Consider the following 22,096-nt stretch of genomic DNA (forward strand, 5'->3'; position numbering starts at 1 on the left):
AGGGGGCAGCCCGGCCTGCGCCCTCTTGCAGTCCAGGAGTCCTTGGGGAATATCTGATTGAAAGCTTAGAACCGCTCCCATGGGGAGTGGGCCTAAGCTGGCAGTCAGATATCCTTAGCGCTGCTGTGGAGGCAGGAGAGGCTCCTGCCACTGCCGCTGCACTCGCCAGCCATGAGCCCAGCTTCTGGCTGAGCTGCCCTTACCCTGTGGGAGCACACTGACCATCAGGGGACAGCTCCTGAGTTGAGCAGGATCGGGCCGAAACCAGCTCTCTGATATCCCCTGAGGGGTCCCAGATTGCGACAGGGTGCAGGCCATGCCGAGGGACCCCCCCTGGTGCACGATCGGGATCGAGGAGGGACGTGGGAGGTTGGCCAGCCAGAGAGGGACTGCAGGAGGGCTTCAGGGCATGTCCGGCCTGTCTCGCTCAGTCCTGATTGGCCAGACCCCAGCAGCAAGCTAACCTACATTCGGAGCTCTGCCCCCTGGTAGTCAGTGCATGTCATAGATAGTGGTTGAGCAGCCTTAGCATATCATTAGCATATTATGCTTTGATTGGTTGAATGGAAGATTAGATGACTGGACACTTAGCATATTAGGCTTTTACTAGTGGCCCGGTGCATGAAATTCGTGCACAGGGTGGGGAGGGTTCCCTCAGTGCAACCTGCACCTTCTCCAAGTGGGGACCCCTTGGGGGATATCCAGCCGCCACAGGGATTGGGCCCAAACCAGTTGTCAGACATTCCTCTCGCAATCTGGGACTGCTGGCTCCTAACTGCTCACCTGCCTGCCTGCCTGATCGCCCCTAACTGCCTCTGCCTGCTGGCCTGATTCCCCCTAACCCCTCTGCCTGCCTGCCTGATCGCCCCTAACTACCCTCCCCTGCCGGACTGATCTTGCCCCCAGCTGCTCTCCCCTGCTGGCCTGATCTTGCCCCCAACTGCCTCTGCCTGCCTGATCACACCTAACTGCCCTCCCTTGCCGGCCTGATCTTAACCCTAACTTCCCTCCCCTGCTGGCCTGGTTGCCTCCAACTGCCCTCCCCTACCGGCCTGCTCTCACCAGCAATGGCCTTCCCCTGCCAGCCTGAGCTCACCCCCAACTCCTCTCCCCTGCTGACCCGATCACCCCTAACTGCCTCTGCCTGCCTGATCGCCCCTAACTGCCCTCCCCTGCAGGCCTGATCTCGCTCCCAACAGCCCTCCCCTGCCGGCCTGATTGCCCCTAATGGCCTCTGCCTCAGCCCCCACCACCATGGCTTTGTCTGGAAGGAAGTCGGATGTCCAGAAGATGGCCGGTCAACCCGGTCTAATTAGCATATTACCCTTTTAGTAGTATAGATAGATTATATAGGATAGAATTGCTTAAAGGGGGGGGGAGGGGAGCCTTTTTCAGCAGGAAGAGATGCTCTTGGCAGACAAAAATACATAATCCCTATATCTGGACTGATAGCCATATGCACTATACTTCCAAACCAGTCATTAAAAAATTGAACTGTTTTCTTACACCTTACACCAAATAGCTGTTGCCCTTAAAACCCCTCCTCAGCCCCACCTTAGGTTCTGCCTTCGCAGTTCACCCAGATTAGGTTCTGATTGGTCGGTTTCTATGCCAGTCAGCATCAAAAGCTCCGCCTCCTAGGCAGCCATTGGCTCCTCATACTTTTCACCCAGATTTGGTTCTGATTGGTCGGTTTCTATGCCAGTCAGCATCTCTGGGCATATCAATGGGCCTGATCAGAGAGGTGGGGCTGATCAGCAGCCCCAGCAGAGGCCTGAGAGAAAGAGAGGCACGGCTGCTGGCCAGGCCTGGTGCAAAAGAGAGAGGCAAGTGCTGATCAATAGCTGCCACGGAGGCTATGGATCAGACCCTGCTTCTCTCTCTAGGCCTCTCTTCAGGCCTGATCCGCAGCCCCTTGGCAGTCAGTGCTGGGTCAGAGCACCCGCAGCTGTGGCAGTCAGTGCTGGATCGCCACGGCAACCCAGCACTGACTTCTGGTCGGTCGAGCCTTTGGTCGTTTTGGATGTTACAGACCTTGGGTTTTTATATATTAGGATTACATAGGATATCTCTGTAAGACTCAAATTTATTCCCAGGAATGGTGGTTTTGGTCCTTGGGAGATGTATTATGATGGGCACAAATGAGATTAGGTCTTCCTTAAGATACTTATAGAAGTGTGTATGATCAGCAGGTGGCTACCTCTTTGAAACCATCTTCCACACTGTCACCCTTGCTCAATTCTGTTTGTCCTCCTTGCCTTCAGTGATATACCAGGTGAGCTCCCATCACTATAGAACTTTTCCCCTTTTCTCTGTCTACATCTCTGTTGCCCACATACCACAAAGATCACTCCCTCACCTCATTCAGGTCTCTGATTAGATGTCACCTCAGCAGAGAAGCCTGCCCTGGACAACTTATGTAAACCCTCCCTGTCCCTCCCCTTTCACCACAGCACTTTGTATCTCTTCTAAGCTTCCTATCATCTGACTCATGACACATTTTTTTGGTTCATTATTTGTGCGTCTCACCTGAGCATAAAGCTTCATGAACAGAGAGTAGCACATAGTAGGCACTCAATAAATATGTGTTGAATGAGTGAATGAGAGCAGGACTGTGAAAGGAGGTATGACTGAACCTGAGGGTAGACGGGAATTTTCACCAGGAATAAGAAACACTCGTCTTATTTACCGCCACGGGCATCATATTAGTAGCATCCAGAGAGGAACGTCTTCTTTCCAAGAAGCTGTCCTGAATTTCCCCAGGCTTTCCTTTCAGTATCAACAAGATTGTCTTCAGCACGTAGGGGGCCACGCTGGACTCGTTCCCAGCTGCATGCCACATCAGTATCAAAGTGCTGCCAACACAACCCACTGTATAATGAGAATCGTAAGTGGTTCATTTCCTACTTAATGCTGGGACATAAATCAGGAGAATGGTCTTGGTTTTACTTTTTTGTTTTTGTTTTTTTTAGCAAAAAAGACACTGTAGACCAATCCAGAACAAGCTAAAATTCCCATTTTCAAATGATCCTCTGGAGTCACTTGTCTTTGGAAACAGAGGAAGAATTTCAGTAATAAAAATACCGTCTACATAAAATAAATAAAATACAGTATGCAAAGCCTGCAAGTTCATTTCCTGTTTAAATATCTGTTAAGCTCAATGTGAAGCACGGATCAGCTTTCTGCCCCCAATACTGTTCGTCCCACCTTGTGACTAGTTTGTCCAGGGATAATGGAATATTTAAAAACTGGGATGGAAATACAAATTAATATGTAAATAAATACACCAATTGAAAAAAACAAACTAGGTTAAAGCTAAATAAAAAACTATACAAATGAAAAGATTAGAATATTAAATATAAGTGCCGTTTTTGCCAAATGCCACATATTTAACTAGTGAAATGGATGTGACTAGAACCCAAGCTTCTCAACCTCCAGGCCCCTAGCTCCTTTCCCTACATACCTGGCCACTCTTCAAAATGATTATTGCATTGCTCATTTTAAAAACTTCTGCGTACCTCTGTGCTGGGGAATTCTTGGTATCTTGTCAGTCCATGCTGGGTTTTGACTGCTATTGCGCAGTCTCTTTGCATTGAAGTTCCTATATGAGGGCATGGTCCCCTGGAACGTGTCCAGAGAGATCTGACTCTGGACACTTTGAGCAAACCCTGTGGAAGGGGTGAAGGAGCCTTACTTGTCTGCTGGGACTGGGTAGTCCATAAGCTGAAAGATGACCTTCTTCGGCGAAGTACGCGTCAATAAGGTGATGACCTTCAACATAGTTTGCTTCATAATGTGAGTAGAATTCCCAGACAGTTGCTCATAAATAGTATTCACAATCTTAGACACCTGGAAAAGTCATTTCACAGGTCAAGAGGACTCTCCTGGGCATTTCTTGGACTGAAGAATTCGCTCCTTCTCAGAATAACCAAGGCAGCAATTATCACACAAATAAGTACTGTTTATGTGCATGACCACACAATGCAAAATATGTATTTGGATGAGGAATAAACATACCTGTGCATTTATCGATAGTGGGAAAATATTTTTTTAAAAAGTTTATTTGGGGAGTATAGATGACTTTATTACATAAGACATATAAGCTCAATATAGAAAACATATAATTCAAATATTTTAAGAAGAAAGTCAAAATGTGGAACAGAATAACAATGGAACCATATACTTCAAATTTATTTTGACAAAGTAGAAAAATCTACATACCGGGCTCTACAAATTAGGTAGCCAGCCCTACAGCAGAATGAGGGACCTTGGAAACTTTCCTTAATGGTGATTTGAATTATAGTTGTACTATTTTATTGTTATTAATGTGCTTTTTTTAAAATTTGAAGCAAATTCAGGAAAATATTATGTTTGGTGTGATTGGTGGGTGAAATGTTAATTATTTTCTAAGCTTTCTGTACACTTGAGATATTTCAGAAAAAGAGCCTCGTTTAATTAGTGACATAATGATGCAATGGCAAGGACTATATATGCAAAGAGGTAGCTATATAACAAAGGCAGCAGGAGCATTTTAGAGGGTAAGCGCTGGGCTCCCCTGCTCGTTGTCAAGGATCTTACCATGGTGACCTTGTTGGCGTGGAATTCCAGAGTCAGTTTTAGCATGTTGGCTGCCTCCTTTACCATTACAGGATTAGGCGAATTGAGTCTCATAAAGAGATTCCACACAAAGTCAGTCAGCAAGGATGGCTCTAAGGTGTGTCCTATACTCTGAAATAAAAAAAGAGAGAGCCATGACCTCAGGCCTTACCTACATCAATGTAACCTCAGACATCACGGGGAAGTGCCAGGGCTAGGGAGGGCCACATGACTCTTGTGAGCTCTAGGCACTTTTGCTGTTGTGGGCCTCTTCCTCCATTACAAAACGTTAAAAATTATAATTTACAACGGTGTTGGTATTAAGATGACTGTAATCCAAGCTAAATTATATTTGTTTTTCCCCCTTGATTTTTAAAGCAATTAAAACATTTTCATCTGGGTAAGTTAGCTCTGAGGGCAGGCCAGGGAGAAGTGGAGAACCATGGCATTCCAATGAAAAGGAAATGTAAAATACTGATTTTTACCCCAACTGAGCTACTCACATATTCGAAATCATTGTGAAGCTCTTCAGCTTTGGAAATGATTTTGCTCAGATCAGAAGCAAGCATAATTAGTAGGAGATTCAGAAGAGTGTGGGGTAGGAAAGGGTGTAGACTTTTCTCTTCCCCAGAGAAGGATCAAGGAGCAAGAAGAGAAAAAAAAGCCCCTATGTCTGTAACTGAGGTACAAAAAACACAATGCAAACAATCCCCTTTTAAAGTTACAGGAATATCCATGGACCATGAAATGTGAACACAATTACATGATTATACATTTCTCAGTTAAGAAAGATAAACCACATTTTCTCCTTTTGTGCGTTGTGTGTGTGTGTATATATATTTATTGTGTATATTCCATATATATAAAGTGGAAAAAAATATTAAAATATAACTTTTGCAAAATATGTTGTCACAAAAAAACCCCCACATAAAACAAAAGCCATACGATGAAGCAGGAGCTAAGTTACCTGCGCAATTTTAGTTTTGTCTCCTCGCAAGATGTCAGGGAGGTATTCTGTATCCAAGAGCGAAGGCAGCCAATTGTAACTTCCAGTCTTATCACACTTTGTAAGTTTGCCTTCTGCAATATTCACTGTGTTAAAGAAAGAGCTTAAGCTTTTTAAAAATTTTTATTTGACCACTGGTTCCTTCTACAACCTTGCACTTTCCAATTTCCTCTTTCTGCCTAATTCTGGAGCCCTGGTTTTCTGACTATTGACTACCCTAGTCACATAAACTATTATGGCTGCACAGACCCAGAATTCATAAAGTATTTAAGAGAGGCTTCTGTAAAATGTGAATGAAGAGCATAGATCATGTTAATAGGTTGACCAGATGTCCATACATTTAGACATCAGATGCATTGTTTGGGGCACTTGAAAAGCTACTGGTGAATCTGTTGGTGGAAGAGCAGACTTGGACGCATTCTGCCAGGGCTGGGGGACTGTGTTGCAGGAAAGTCAGAGGGCTCAACCAAAGCCTCAGGTGTCTTTAGTTCCATTGCAGGCGAGTTTTTAAATGATTTCATTTGTCAACAGAGTTATAGAGATATAATTGACATACAAAATATTTAAAGTCTACAATTTGGTAAGTTTTTGTGTATATTCATGAAAACATTACCACAGTGAAGCAAAACAGGTCATAGTCATTGCCTCCAAAAGTTCCCTCGTGCCCTTTTGTAATCCCTCACACCTGCTTCCTGGACCCATCCCCTGATCCAAAGGCAACTGCTGATCTACTTCCTATTCTAATTTTATGTAAGTGGACTCATCTAGCATGTACTCTTTTATTGTTTGGCATCTTTCATTCGGCACAGTTATTTGTGATTCATCCATGCTGTTGCATGTATCAATAGTTCATTCCTCTTCACTGAATGCTATTCCATTGTATATAAATACTATCATCTGTTTATCTGCTCACCTGCTGATTGATGGACATTTGGGTTGTGTTTAGCTTTTGGCTATTACAAATAAAGGTGCTGTCCACATTCACGTGGAAGTCTTTATATGCATACTAGAGGCCCTGTGCATGAATTCGTGCATGGGTGGGGTCCAGCTGGTCTGCCCCAATAGGGGCACTTGTTAATAAGGTGACATTGGAACTGCCCCCACCCTCCATAGGGATAGGGGGGGCCAATCAGGGCCGGGGCTCCCAGGGTGAGGGGCTGTGGCAGTTGGCAGGCTGGCCCCACTCCCTGGTTGAACTCCTGGTCGAGGGGACAATTTGCATGTTAGCCTTTTATTATATAGGATTTGTTTTCATTTCTCTTAGGTAAATTGTGGAATGACTGGATCATACAGTAGATATGTGTTTAACATTTTGGGATACTGCCAAATGATTTCCCAAAGTTGTATCATTTCACATTTCCTCTATTGAACATGGTTTTATGTGCTTCCTTGCTATCTGTGCTATCTGTGAAATGACTATTCAAATCAACTACTATTTTTTAAAATTTGGCTGTCTGTTTTCTTATTGGGTTTTGAGTATTCTTTTAAAATTATTGGTACAAGTTTTTTATCATGTGTACTTTGAAAATATTTTCTCCCAGTCTGTGGCTTACCTATTAACAGTGTCTTTTGTTTTTTTATAATTATTAATATTTTTAACCCTCACCTGAGGATATTTTTCCATTGATTTTTTGGGAGAGTGAAAGAGACAGGGAAAGACAGAGAGAAATATCAATGTGAAAGAAACACATCGATTGGTTGCCTCCTGCACAAGCCCGGACCAGAACCCACTCTGGAGAGGAGCCTGCAACTGAGGTACTTGCCCTTGACCAGAATCGAACCCAGGACCCTTCAGTCTGCAGGCCAATGCTCTATCCACTGAGCCAAACCTGATAGGGCTTAACAGTGTCTTTCAAAGGCAGAAATACAAATTATTTTATTTTCATTTACAAGTCATGCTTTTGGTGCTGTATTTGGGAAATCTTTGCCTAATCCAAGGTACAAAGGTTTCTTCTAGTTTCATAGTTTTACATTTAGTCCTATGATCCATTATGAATTAGCTTTTGAACATGTATGAGATATATATCAAAGTTCTTTTTTTGCCTACAAATAACCAATTTTTAAAGTTAATAAGGTGACATTGGTTAATAACATTATGTATTTCAAGTATACAGTTCTATAATACATCACCTGTATATTGCATTGTGTGTTTAGCCCACCTCAAGTCTAGTCTCCCTTCATCACCATATGAAATAACCAATTTTTTAAATAATATATTTAATTGATTTCCCACAGAGAGGAAGGGAGAGGGATAGAGAGCCAGGAACATCGATGAGAGAGAAACATCGATCAGCTGTTTCCTGCATACTCCCCCCGGGGATGTGACCGCAACCAAGGTACATGCCCTTGACCGGAATCGAACCTGGGACCCTTCAGTCCACAGGCCGACACTCTATCCACTGAGCCAAACTGGTTAGGGCAATAACCAATTTTTAAGACACCATTTATTGAAATGTATCCTTTAGCCACTGAATTGCCTTTGAAGCTTGGTCAAAATTTATTTGACCACGTATATGTGAGTCTATTTCTGGATCTACTTAGTGCAATGCTAGATAGAAGTAATGACAGTACACATTTTTGTCTTTTTCTTGATCTTTTAGGAAAATCACTTGGTATTTTGCTACTAAGTATGATGTTAGCTATAGGTTTTTCATAGGTGTACTTTAGCTGGTAGAGGAGCTCTCTTTTTATTTCTAGTTTTCTGAGAGTTTATTATTACTATTTTTCAAATTCAGAAGTAGATGTTGAATTTTGCCAAATGCTTCTTCTGTATCTACTGAGATAACCATATAGTTATCTTTTTTCATTTGTTAATATAGTATGTTACATTGATTGATTTTCAAATGTTAAATTTATATTTCATTTCTGGGGTAAATTTTATATGGCCATGCTATATTATTCTTTTTATGTATTGTAGTATTTGATTTGCTAAACTTGTAAAAAAATTGCATCTATGTTCTAGAGAGACATTGATCTGTAGGTTTTTTTGTTTTTATTTTTCTTGTAATGTTTTTATGTGGTCTTGATAGAATGAGGCTGTATTCTCTCATCCTCACATTTCTGCATGCATTTGTATAGAATTGGTATATCTTCTTTGAATGTTTGCGGGAGTTTTCTTTGTAAGAAGACTTTTAAATATAAATTCATTTTCTTTGATATAGAGTTTTCACGTTATTAATGTCTTCTTGAGTGAGCTTTGGTAATTTCTGTTTTCAATGACTGTGTCTAAGTTGTCAAATTTACTGGCATAAAGTTGTTCATGGTATCCCTTATTATTCTTTTAATACCCATAAAATTTCTAGTGACATTACCTCTTTCATTACTGATATTGGTAATTTCTGTCTTTTAATCCCGCCCCCCCTCCCCATGTTCTCAAAGAATCTGCTTTTGGCTTCATTGCTGTTCTCTTATTTGTTTTTCTGCTTTCAATTTTTATTGGGTTTGTTCTGTTCTTAGTGGCCCTTAGGAAAGGTGGTGACTCTTTCTTACCATTCTCACAGTTTGCAATGCAGAGGAGGTGATATATTCCAAAGGATGCTTGCTCTGTGATGGACCCATCAGTGTGGGAACATAGAAGAGACAGCTCTGCTGCCAGGTCCCCCAGACAGGGAGCATCCACACTTCCCTATGGGAAAACAAAGAAGAAAAATGTATTGCTGTGCAGTGTCAACATTAAATGTCTGTACCTTAATCTCTAATGTGTATGTCAGACTAGAACGAGAGGATGAGCTTCCGAGTTCACAGAATCTGTGTTCCCATCTCGGCTCTGTTACTGAGCCTCGGTTTCCTCATCTGTGAAATGCAGGTAACAAATTCTACCTCATAGCCGTTATTATGGAGATTAAGGGGGGGAGGGTAGCATGGATGACAGAAAAGAAAGTTTGTAGCAAAGTGCTCAGAGATAACAGTGACTCACTCATTGAGGCACCATTAGTTTGTATTTCATAAATCAGGTAGCAATTTTCAGATAGCCAATTCCCAGGATACTTGAGGGGAGGTACAGGGATTGATTGAAGCATGTAGATCATGCTTCCCTTCTTCATGTATGAAAACCTTCAGATGACTCCTTTGGCCACTGGAGAAATATGACTTCCTTCTGGAATGGCTCTGATTCTTCCCAGGGAAATTAATTTTTAAAAATTCAGAGCATTTACTTCTGATGTCAGACCTACAACCACAACATTTATGTATTTCCCCCCACAACTTCTCTGACACAGGATGCTTAAATATTTAGATTTTTATCTCAACAAATTTGTTTGGCTTGGCCAAATGCAAAAAAATGGCAGTAGAGACAGAAGAGAGGAGAGGTGGAAGAAACATTTTGTTTTTGTGAAAATATAAGTATCAATGTTTGATAAGCTAGTGGGCCTGCAGAATCTTCCTGTGTCCTAGGTAAAAATCATCGTCGATGATTCGAGCAACTGTTGGCGGTAAAAGCAGAGTTCAAGTCAGCCCACTAGGGGGATCCCGAGCCTGTTTCTCCTTCTACTTCTCTCATGCTCCCTTATCCTTGTCTCTCACGCTCTCATGTTGCTTGACCCACCCACACTTCTCTCTCTCTTTCTCTCACACATACACATACACAGTAATTCTGAAGAAGAATGTCAAGTGACCTGGGCCATGAACCCAGAGCATAACTGAATTAGGATGCTGAGAATGATGATCTCAGCAAAGGAAAGGAAGAGAAACTCTTGCTTCTGTGGATGCCTTTGGAATATGATCTCAGCAAAGGAAGGGAAGAGAGACTCTTGCTTCTGTGGATGCCTTTGTAATCTGCCTATTTTAGGAGTCCTATAAATGTCTTAGCTACTCTTTTTGAGACTAAATTCTCATCTGTATCTTGATTACCTATTTCTTATCATCTCCCCCCCCCCCTTTATTTATGGTGGTTGGTCTTTTGTATTTGAAGGGTTTTCTCATGGGTCTTGGTTGTCTGGTCATATTTAAAAATGTGATGTTCCTTGGTGGGGTTTCCTAGGTGAACGAGGCTTGTCAACCGGTGGGCTTCACTTTAGAATGATGAGGAGGTGAGCCTGGGGTCATGTAGATCTAAACAACAGAACCAAGATAATTTTGTCAGGGAATTAACAGCTGTTTTGAGAAAAAAAATTCTCTGATTTTGCCTGCCAGTGGCCTCTTGTCCCCGTAGAATAGAGTGTGTGCGTCAGGAAGGAGAGGCAATGTAGATTCTTCTACACAAACTTTCAATGAATCCCTTTAGTTACTGCTTATGTTTTCAGCCTTCCTTTGCCTCCTACCCACCATCATTACTTGGGCTTCCACAGCTCCAGTTTCTCCGTGGTTCCACAGGGCATACTGCCTTCCCTTTTAGCCCCACCCTAAGTTCCTGTGCTCCGGCCTCTCAGCCTTCCCTGACAGGCTTTATCAGCTACCCTCTTCGTTCTACTATCTCATCCAGAAGTTTGTTGACATCGCTAGCCCATCGGAAACCCTTCACTCATTCTCTGTGTTGCTGTGGATTTATACCTTCAACTAATTTCATTGCTGTCATTTTGTGAGAACTCTGGAGATAGGGTATGAGATAAAAACGTGTCTATTAGTTAGCTTTGACTAGAGATCTTTCTTCCATTTTTAAAATGCTCATGTGCCAAAGGAACAAACTGAGGAAAAAAAATCTCTGTTAATGCTGTAAGATGACATGTTTAGCTCACATCTCCTTAATATTTTAATAAGGGACAAGTGTTCTTTGATTATAGCAGTTTTTTTTCTTATCCTGATGGGCACATGGATCATTAAGAGGAATAACACTTAAAAATATTTCTGAGTGTGAATGATGGCCAGGATTGTTCAATAGGATGGGAGCCTCGGACTCTGGAAGACACAGGCTAGGGTAATTTATGAAGAAAAAAGTCTTTATTCAGTAAATGGAATGATTAGGGGTTAGGTGCGTACTCCCGAGAATAGAATTGGCAGTTACATTTAGTTAGAGACGGGCAGAACAAATCTTCATTGATTTTGTGTCATAGACATACAAAGATCAAGCCTGTGGAGAACTTATTGATTTATTAAAATATTTTAAACACTTAATTTATTTATACTGTCTCTTACCCACCCCCATTAATTTCACTGACTTAGCCATCCTCAGAAAACATTGTCTAAAGAGAAAGTTAACTTTGTCAAGTTTGATGCTTCCAGGACTGTGAGCTGTTTCCATGTCCTGGAAAACGCTGGTCTGCTTCCACCTGGTGGTATTTAGCAAACATTGCAGAACAGAGTCATAGGTTATCCCCACCTGGCTCTCAAACAAATCTCAGTCACAGCTCGGAACCTTCAGCAATGCACGGGAGCCTTCCGCGGCACGTGTGAATTTACGCATTTATTCTTTCACAGTTGAGGGGTGGGCTGTGTGCGAGGGGCAACGGCCTTTACAGCTGTAACCGAGAGTGCCTGAGTATCCACAAGAGTGAGACATGTTCATAGATAGTGTAAAAGGTAGGCAGGGACACTCAAAATATAGAAAACCCCAGTAAATGCTGACAAGGAGATACCCATTTCTTCTCCATTGTGAAGGTGCGAGGAAAGGGGCACTCTGATTTTCAGGGAATGCTAACCGGAGGACACTTGTGCATCACTTAACTTTAATCTACTTTGATTTATTATCTGTGTAAGCATTTATAAGTACTCATGTGCCTGCACAAAAATGACCGTTTTTGTATTGTTTGAAGTAGGAAAAACACACACACCAAAACATACCAAACTATTCAGTTGAAAAGTCTATCAGCTAAAGAATAGTTACAATATGTGAAAGTTATGGAATGTGTACTGTGGTTAAAGAATGAAGCAAATCTATGAAAATATCTGCACGACATACAGTGGGGCCTTGACTTACGAGTTTAATTCCTTCTGAGACCGAGCTCGTTAAGGAGCTCGTTAACTCAAATTACTCTATCAACTCCATGCAAAAAATCGGCCGAGAGACAGCTGGTATCTCAAAAAACTCGTTAGTCGGGACACTCGTAAGTCAAGGCCCCACTGTATTGTTTGTGCAAAATGAATACTGCAGAACCATAGGTAAGTAGGAGGTCACTTTAGTAAAGAAACACGAGGGAACAAAGCAGTATACCCCATGTGTGCATGTGTGGGTCTTCCTGAAAGCTGTTGGGCAGGACGCACATCACCGGACACGGCTAAGAAGGAATTGGGGTGGAGAAGGTAGTAAAGGAAGACTTCAGCTATATCTCTAGCAGGTTTAAATGGAAGTACTCAAGAGTCACTTGTATAAATTTAACATAAGTAATGGTTTAAAAAGATGGTAGAAAAGGTGAAATAAGAAGAAAAGGAAGGATGGAAGCCTCTGTAAATAGCACTGATTGTAGTTCACAGGGGAAAATTGAGACTGAGCAAAAGCCTGGTTTTGAGTCACTCCTACTGTTGGTGTAAAGCAGGAGGCATCTGCATCAGTTCCTTGAGAAATCCTGCTGATTGACAGAGTCATGCAGGATATTGACTCCTTCCCAATATCCCAGTTTACCAGCACAGTCAGACCCAGCAGGCATCACATGCTCTCAAGACTTAAGTCTTGGAAAAGAACACGACAGAAATGCAGGCTTCAGAAGCAGGGAGCCAGATAGCACGCTGTCACTTACATATCCCTTGGCTTTCCTGGATGCAAAGTTTAGCACCCTGCAGATGATCACCAAGACTCTATGCTGCAAGTATGAGTTATCTTCATTCATCCACACGGCCATTTCCTGTGGAAAACACAAGAGTCATTGTAGAGCCATGGTGTTTCCATTTCCACATCAGTGGAAGCATCACCACATCAAGGGTCAACACGGTCTCTGATTATTCCACACCTAACCTATATTTATTTTAAAAAATATACTAATCTCTACTAGTACATTCCTTCATCTACTATAGTAACTGCCACTATAATGGGTGTTATTTAATTCTACCCAACAAGTATTTCCTGATATCCACTCTAACAGTCATGTTGGAAGCTGTCCTGAAAAATTGAACATGAGGTGATGAGGGGATCATCAGCGGCTTCTCCACTTTTTGTTTTAAAATACATATTCATTCTCTCTCTCTCTCTCTCTCTTTAAAAATCACAGGATCTGATTTTCAGTTTTAAAAAATTGAAATATTATCTGATCCTGATATGTCATATTATCCCAGAATTTTCTTTCTGAATTCATCACCCAGATATTTCCTGGCTCCGGTTGTGGAGTACATTCCCAGAGGGGGCTCAGTTAAAAAGTTCTTGCAAATCTTGATTCCATCTGTCTTGCTGTAACTTCTGTCTGTTTGTCCTAAATCCTCAGGGAACCCTACGAAGGGAAGGACACCTGCATACACTTCACAGGCCATACACTGTTTACAGACTTCATAAGGCAGTCTGATGAATCCATGGGTTTAAAGCCATTGGTTGGCCAGGTCTCTTCCCAACCCTTGCTCCCACTGTATAAATCTGTTCTGAAGTCAATTTCCTAGGGCAGAAACATCTCTAAATTCCAGGGGATCAGTCTCTGTCTTTTCCAGGGAGTGAGGTTCAGAGATTTTTGAGAATCAGGAGAGTTTCTAGACATGGAAGGAATGAGACTAAGATGGTTAAGTAACAGGCTCCCCAGTTAGCTCTGTCACTCATCAACTATTGCTCCTCTCTCTGCTTTCATCTCCTTATCTGTAAAGTGGGAGAAATAAGAGTAACTTCCTCACAGGGTTAAGTATCAAATGAGATAACCCATGTAGTAAGTATTCAGCTTAGTGCCTAGAGTAACTGCTCACCATGCAGCATGGGGATTGTGGGTGTGTGTGGGTGAGAGAGAGAGCACACATGAGGAGAGGGTTGTAATCATGGAGCAAGAACAATACTTTAAAAAGTTGTGAAATTAAAAATTTGAAAATATGCAGAAGCCCTAGTCTGTTTGGCTCAGTGGATAGAACATCAGCCTGTAGACTGAAGGGTCCCAGGTATGATTCCAGTCAAGGGCACATACCTCAGTTGCAGGCTTGATCCCCAGCCCTGGTTGGGGTGCATGCGGGAGGCAGCCAGTCAATGTGTCTCTCTCACATCAATGTTTCTCCCTCTCTGTCTCTCCCACTCCCTCCCACTCTCTCTAAAAATCAATGGAAAAATATCATCCGGTGAGGATTAACAACAACAAAAAAGGCGCAGAAAACATTTGGCTCAAATTAGGCACCAATTAGCCAATTAGCTTAATATATTCCCTTCATAGTCCTTCTTGTCCTCATAGATACCAATTCTGCTTCTTTACTTGAATGTATTTTATGATTTGGACAACCCTCATAGAGTAAGTTAATCTGGTTTTATAGTATTTCCAAACAGCTACCCCCTGATGCCATCATGGAAGGAATGAAAAATAAAGACCCTAAGGTGTCCAGAGAAGACTTACATCCCTGGCTGGGACTTTAAAGACACAGGGAGGTTCCGGATGTGAAAGTGGGTTTTGGATGATTGTTAGGGTTTCCTCTGATACCCTGGTATCCAAGATGATAGGATGCTCATGAACTCCCTAGCCGCGGAGTTGTTAGGGGAGAGCATGCACATAGGCCCTGTCAAGGCAGGTTTCACCATTTCATGATCACAGTTTAGGTCAGTCATCCTATTCTCTGCCGCCCCCTGTGTTCCCTCTTACATTGCCTCATAGCACTTGCTTCTCAAGTGTCAGTTCATACCATCCTCCCAAAATTAAATTCTTAAAAAGGCGTCTCTGTAATTCAAATAAACGGAAGTGATTTCATTTGGGGGATACTCGCACACCTTTGGAGGAAAATTATTTTTTTTCAGCCGCCAGATATTTGACGGAGATGCTAAGTATGGCAAATGGAAAATAATAAGTGAAGTAGAGTATACTTGGATGTATGACACAAAACCAAAATTGCTCATTTTCCCTTTACCTTTAAGATTTGCAGTTTGTAGAGGTCTTTAGACACTAAGATCAGCAGAGTGTCCTCGAATATGTTTAAAATAGTTTGGTATAATTCCTGAAAAACAAAATAGTTATACAACCAGCCAGCCCGCCAGCCTTACATAAAATTTGACCCCATTGTTTTGCATCCTGATGTCCTGAGTTCTTTCCATAAACTGAAGGTAAGAAAGGACAGTGGTAGCTATGGTGATGAGAGCTCACCCAATGCCATATGCCATGTGTTTCTTCTGCACCCCACATAGCCAGTGCACTGTGCAGCTTTGCTGAGGAAACAGAGACCACACATATTGCTGATCTTACTATGGGACTCTTCCCGCCTCCATCTTTCTCTGCTCACATTTCCTTCTTTGCAGAACTTGCCAGTAAACTCCCTGTCCTTGGTCAACCAATTAACCAAAAATCCATTTACCCATTTGTTCCTATAAACCCATACTACCCATTAAATCCCATTGGATTGTAGACTTCATGAGGCCAGAGGTGTAGGCCAGAGGCTGGGAAGTGCTATGTATCTATTGTATTTTAAAAGAGTGAAGGAGAGCCCGGCTGGCATGGCACAGTGGTTGAGCATTGACTTGTGAACCAGGAAGTCACAATTCGATTCCCAGTCAGGGCACATACCCACATTGTGGGTTCGATCCCCAGTGTGGGCGTGCAGGAGGCAGCCGATCCATGATTCTCTCTCATCATTGATGTTTCTATCTCTCTCTCCCTCTCCCTTCCTCTCTGATATCAATAAAAATATATTTTAAAAAGAGAGTGAAGGAGAAAACCACAAAAGTCATGCTCTGTAGAGAGACACTGTGCAGGACTGTGTGCGTGAAGACGTCTCATCTCGATCAAAGGAAGCAAACTCTCACCTCCAGGTCCAGCTCCTCAGATTCGTTGTTCCCAATGTCTCTCACTTCTTTCAGAGTTGGCATCGCAAATACTACTTTAAAGGATGATTCTATGATGCTCAACTGAGTCTCAAATTGCAGTAAGGGATCCACGAAGCTGGCAAGAAGAAGGTGTAATTATTAAGTTAAGGAGAAAACAAGTATAACTTAACTTTAGTGACTTTTTCTGAGTGATAAGAGAGAGTGGACTAGAAAATGACACTCAGCCTTTGGCTTTATATGACACGTGGGTTTTAAATAGTCTCATAAAACTGACAATGGTGCGTTAAATATAGAGGGATGAATTTTTTGCAAATGTCATATGTAACAAGTTATTTGGAAACCAGACTATTTTTCTCCATAGACATAATGAGATAAAGTGGTTATAATCTCAGCCAAGCCCGCAAAGCCATGCCGAGCTTTAGGCAGTTGAAACATATTACAGCCACATTTTCTCTAACCCATGATCCTGTGTTTCTCACATTTCAGTATTTCTGATATGGGAATGCATCTTCTAATTGATGGCAAAAGAAACCCACCCAGCAGCAGCTATAAAAATAACTTGTGAAACGGTTGTTATTCCTTTGGTGTATGTGATCTGGATAATAGTCCTTGATTTTTTCTTTTTGAGGTGAAAATAATTATTTTTCTAAAACGATGGTGATATTAGATGGTAAGGTATGAAATCTTGTGTTGGACTCAGAATCTCTTTTCTCCACTGGACAAGATACTTTACCTGAGATTCACTGTTTGAAATGGAATCTCTTGGAATATATTAGGTAATTTTCAAATCCTGGAAGATTGATTTGACATTCATGGGCTCTAATGGATTACGAGACTCTGAACAGTTATCTGTCAAAAGTTTCCAGTTGAATTTTCAGTGGGAGGTATTTAACGTCTAGGGATATATGATCTGGTTTAAGAAATTAAGATTTTGATGAACTAGAAAACCGTGTCTTTCAATGTACTTTGAAATCATATCACCAGTCCTAAAAAAAATTCTAAAATGATCCAAGTCATGAGCGAGGATTATGAAAGCATGATACCCTGATGCCATAATGGACAAATGATCTTCAGATGTTAAATGTGAGGAAGGCTGACATACTGAAGAAGAAAGTCACATGCATTTCTATGGGTAAACATGAGCAATTGTATGTTTTGTTTTTTTGGTCTGCTTGTAATTTGTTTCCAAAAGAGCAGGTATTAAGTTACTGATGTGTGTTACCACAAGTGACATCTTAGCGTAAATGCTTTCTTATATTCCAGGATGCATGACCAGGTGGTATAGAAAGGCACTTGACAAGAAAGAATGAGTATTTCTTACTAAATTACTGTATGAGTTTGCTTTTGTTAAAGTTTTGAGCTAAATATTTATTTCAAAGATTGAAGTGAGTAGTAGACTAAATATACTAGAAAAAATTGGGAATTTTTTTAATGAAGCAATAAGTCTTAGATGAGATCAATAGACAAAAGGCAATATATATATATTTGCAAGTATAATTTCTAGAATCACTATTGAATAAAAGAAAGTAGATGCCTCCTAATAAAAGTAGTATGAGGAAATTCTATTAGTTGTGATCAGAAAGAAATCAGGAGGGCCATATTAATAGAACACAATGTTTAATTTAAATTGAAGAGTATTATAATCAATAAAAAATATCCTTGGGTGGGGATTAAAATAAATAAATTTTAAAAAGAGTATAAAGTTTAAACTTTTACAACAGTGGTTTATAAAAATAATAAAAGTAATATAACACCACCAATCATGATTTATCATTGAAATTTAAGAATAGCCCAATATTCTAAAAACTATTAATTGATACATATCTATTAATAGATTAAATAATAAAATAGTACTTTAACCAAACCTGAAAAATTATTTAATCTCAACATCATTTTCTAAGAAAAAAGCAAATAATTTCTTGAAAGGTTTTATTTAAACCAAGAACAAAAAGTAGTGCATTTTTATTAAAAACAGGAACCGCATAAGGATTTAATTTAATATTTTAAAATATTGTGTTGGAGTTTCTTGTATTTCTAATAAGACATGATCTAATAAAAACAAGTTTGTTAAGCTCAATCAAATATTGAATAAATATAACCCCACCTTAAACTCCACTTACATCTCAGTATATCAGTAATTGTTTTCCAAACAATAAAATGAAACAGAACACAAAATACAGTGTATCTAATAAATTAATTTAGGAATGTGGAAGATCTATATTAAAAATCCTTCAAATTTTAAAGGGAGATATAAATTTGAATAAATAAAAATATATTTATAAATAAGAGGATTGCTTATAAATATCAATTCTCAAATTATATTTACAAATTCTGAAATGGCAATTACAATTTTAGAAACTTTTCATCAGGAGTTAATAAAATATATTTATATTTCATTTGGAAAAATAAACTGGGAGGGCTATCATAGACCACTTTGCTGAAAAAGATCAAGAAAATGAGGAAGATCCAACTCAATCAGATAATAGAATCTATTACAAAATAGCATTAAATCAAAACAGTGTAGTGGTGGCACCAAATGAGAGTCTGAATAGTGGAATAGAATAGAAAATGTCCTGATGGCCCAGCCGGCGTGGCTCAGTGGTTGAGTGTTGATCTATGAAACAAGAGGTCACGATTTGATTCCTGGTCAGGGCACATGCCTGGGTTGTGGGCTCCATCCCCAGTGTGGGGCATGCAGGAGGCAGCCGATCAATGATTCTCATCATTGATGTTTCTATCTCTCTCTTCCTCTTCCGTCCTCTCTGAAATTAATAAAAACAAGAAAAGAAAAAAAATGCCCTGATGTAGGAATAGCAAACATGTGGATAAATATTATATCTCCCTTTCCAGGCCAAATGTAGTACTAATTTATTGTGACAGTATTTCATGTTGGGTCACATTGCAATCTTATCAACCCTCCACCCTTTTTTTTAACTTGAAAATTATCTTGAGGTATTTGTAGATTCACATGCGGTTGTAAGAAATAATACAGAAAGACCTCTTATACACGTCACCCAGTTTCCCCCAATGGTAACATTCTCCAGAAACTATAGTATAATACCAGAACATTGACATTGACCCAGTCCACTGAGCTTGTTCAGATTTCCCATTTTACTGTGTGTGTGTGTGTGTATTTAGTTCTATACGATTTTATCACACATGGAGACTCGTATATTCACCATTCCTATCAAGATACTAAACAGCTCAGAACCCTTTAAACCTACAACTATTTCATTAGACAGACAAAAAAAAAACAAAAAACACTCAAAGGGTTAAATATGCCTTTGGAAATGAAGCATTTTAAATAAGTATTATCTGTATGGAAATGAAGCATTTTAAATAAGTATTATCTGTATCAGGGGCTGGCAAACATATTCTGTGATGATCCACAGGAGCAGCCACAGACAATACATGAAGGAATGGGCGTGGCTGTTTTCCAATAATACTTTGTTTATGGACCCTGAAATTTGACTTTCATATAATATTTACATGTCATGAAATATTCTTCTTTTGATTTTTATCCCAACTATTTAAAAATGTAAAAAAATATTCTTATCTCTCAGAATGTACAAAAATATGAAGCTGCAAAAACAACAGGATTTAGCACCTGGGGCATGATTGGTCCACTTCTGTTCTGAATAATGGAATTGTGAAGCCTAACTTAAATTAGTTCATAAATAAAAATAACTTAGAGACTAGACATTAACAAAAATCAAGCAACAAAAAGCTAGGGGATATTGAACATAATATTAAAGAGCAACGTAGCATTAATTTTTATCAGGTACACAAAAAAGTAAAAGAAAAAATATAGCTATGACCATAAAATAAATTGTAGCAAGATAAAAGAGGAGCAAATTTAAAATCCATAAAAACAGCACAAGAAGCTTATTTAATATATATCGCCACTAAAATCACAATAAACTGGCAATGAACATGAGACAATTCATAAATGCATAACAGAAAATATTGAGTCTTGCTTATATTGAAAGTAATATAAATTAAAACGAGGCAAAAATTTGAACCTATTACATCAGCAAAATAGAAAAAAGTAGGTATGTATATAAATTTAGGTGATTAGGCTTTGAACAAGCATTTATTATTAGTGCAGTTCTTCCAGACAACAGATTGACAGTCTTCATTAAAAGCTCTAAGAAGTTTCATCCCATCTGCATTAGTTGGGGTTCAGGGGCAGCAGAGGCCAAAACAAGATTTAGAGGTGCACAAAGTTTCTAAGAGAGAAAGGAAGGCAGGAGGATTAGGGTAGGAAGAGCCTTGGACCACAAGTGCTAAGGAAGTGCTAATGAAGATATGATTATAAAGAAGAATAAAAACTTAAGACAAAAATGCCAAAATCAAAAGTATTACAGAACATTGTGTGTGCAATCTGCTTATGATTCTGCAGTCATTAAATTTATCTGCCTATCCATGCGATATAGAAAGATTGGGAAAGAATATGAGAAAGAAAGAAATACTTGCTGAGTTAGGATGGAGGAATTTGGAAAAATGTTTTATTTTTCACCATTGTGATCCTTCTCTATAACATTTTACATATCTATATATATATATTTTTTTTTCAGAGAGGAAGGGAGAGGGAGAAAGAGATAGAAACATCAATGATGAGAGAGAATCATCCATCAGCTGCCTCCTGCTCACCCCCCACACTGGGGATTGAGCCCACAACCTGGGCATGGGCCTCGTCAGGGAATCGAACAATAAACTCCTGGTTCACAGGTTAACACTCAACCACTGAGCCATGCCAGCCGGGCTTCTCTAACATTTTAAAGGTAGTCGATCAGTGAAACAAGAGAGATTTACAGTTTATTATACCTGGAGTTTACGGCCAGGATTAGGGCTTGATGATTGAAGATGGTTGCTAATGTATCCCATAGAGAGGTAGCTGTGTACTCCTGTATCAGGAAAAAGAGAAGAATCCATGATAACAGGCCTGTGAGACGCATGGCGTCATGGGACCACATGGGACTGGACTAATGGGACCACATTCAACTGGAATATAAGCCCCAAAGTTCTTTGATGTGTTGAGATAAGCAAACTGTAATTTAAACTCACGATACTAATGGCTGGCCTTTGATAGCCAACTACCTTGCTTCTTTAATTAGCATTTCCCAGCACAGTGTTGGGAGGAATGCTCTTGACCAGGTGCTTTTCCATGCAGCACTGTAACTGTTGTCATTCAGTTGTCCTATAATAACATGGAACTCTGCTTTCCAGATGTTAGCTAGCTTCTCCTTTTTTATTTTTATTTTATGGAGCCAATGTGTTACTATAACTCTATCACCAGGTCATTGTCCTCCCCTTTTACTTTGACATCACATCTTTTGTTGAGTCACTGACTTACAGCATGTCCCTTCCGTGTTGGCATGCTTTCACGTGTGCTGTATTATCACTAATGTTTATAGAATGCAAAAGCCAGTGCACACACTGGTGAGCAACAAGGGTTTGCAAGCTTATATAAACGGCTTCCCCAGGGGTGTCATTCTAGGAAGTTATAAGAATTCGCCAGAAATTTCACCTGCTTTTCCCAATTAGGTATTTTGTTACTGGTTGGAATATATACCATGCTCACCAGTATTCCCAGAGACTCTTCAGTGCCTTCTCTGGGGAGGTATGGTTACCATTCTGGCTTTAACTTCTATTCTATGGATAAGTTCTCCTTTAACTCATTTTCAATTACTTCCTAATCA

General features: G+C 40.2%; 1 protein-coding gene across 1 annotated transcript in view; it reads right to left on the minus strand.

Moving 5' to 3' along the window:
* MROH9 (maestro heat like repeat family member 9) overlaps positions 1-21,352 on the minus strand; it is a 40,330-nt gene extending 18,978 nt beyond the window's left edge. The window contains exons 1-9 of the mRNA XM_006097863.3: positions 21,222-21,352; positions 16,374-16,509; positions 15,485-15,571; positions 13,210-13,314; positions 9,092-9,227; positions 5,564-5,688; positions 4,579-4,728; positions 3,695-3,849; positions 2,690-2,855 (exon numbers count right to left, since the gene is read on the minus strand). Coding sequence (XP_006097925.1) covers positions 2,690-2,855; positions 3,695-3,849; positions 4,579-4,728; positions 5,564-5,688; positions 9,092-9,227; positions 13,210-13,314; positions 15,485-15,571; positions 16,374-16,509; positions 21,222-21,352 — 1,191 coding nt within the window. The remainder of the gene's footprint in view (positions 1-2,689; positions 2,856-3,694; positions 3,850-4,578; positions 4,729-5,563; positions 5,689-9,091; positions 9,228-13,209; positions 13,315-15,484; positions 15,572-16,373; positions 16,510-21,221) is intronic.
* Positions 21,353-22,096: the final 744 nt, after the last annotated feature.

Source organism: Myotis lucifugus, unplaced genomic scaffold, assembly GCF_000147115.1.
Source record: "Myotis lucifugus unplaced genomic scaffold, Myoluc2.0 scaffold_211, whole genome shotgun sequence".
NCBI classification, from domain to species: Eukaryota; Metazoa; Chordata; class Mammalia; order Chiroptera; family Vespertilionidae; genus Myotis; species Myotis lucifugus.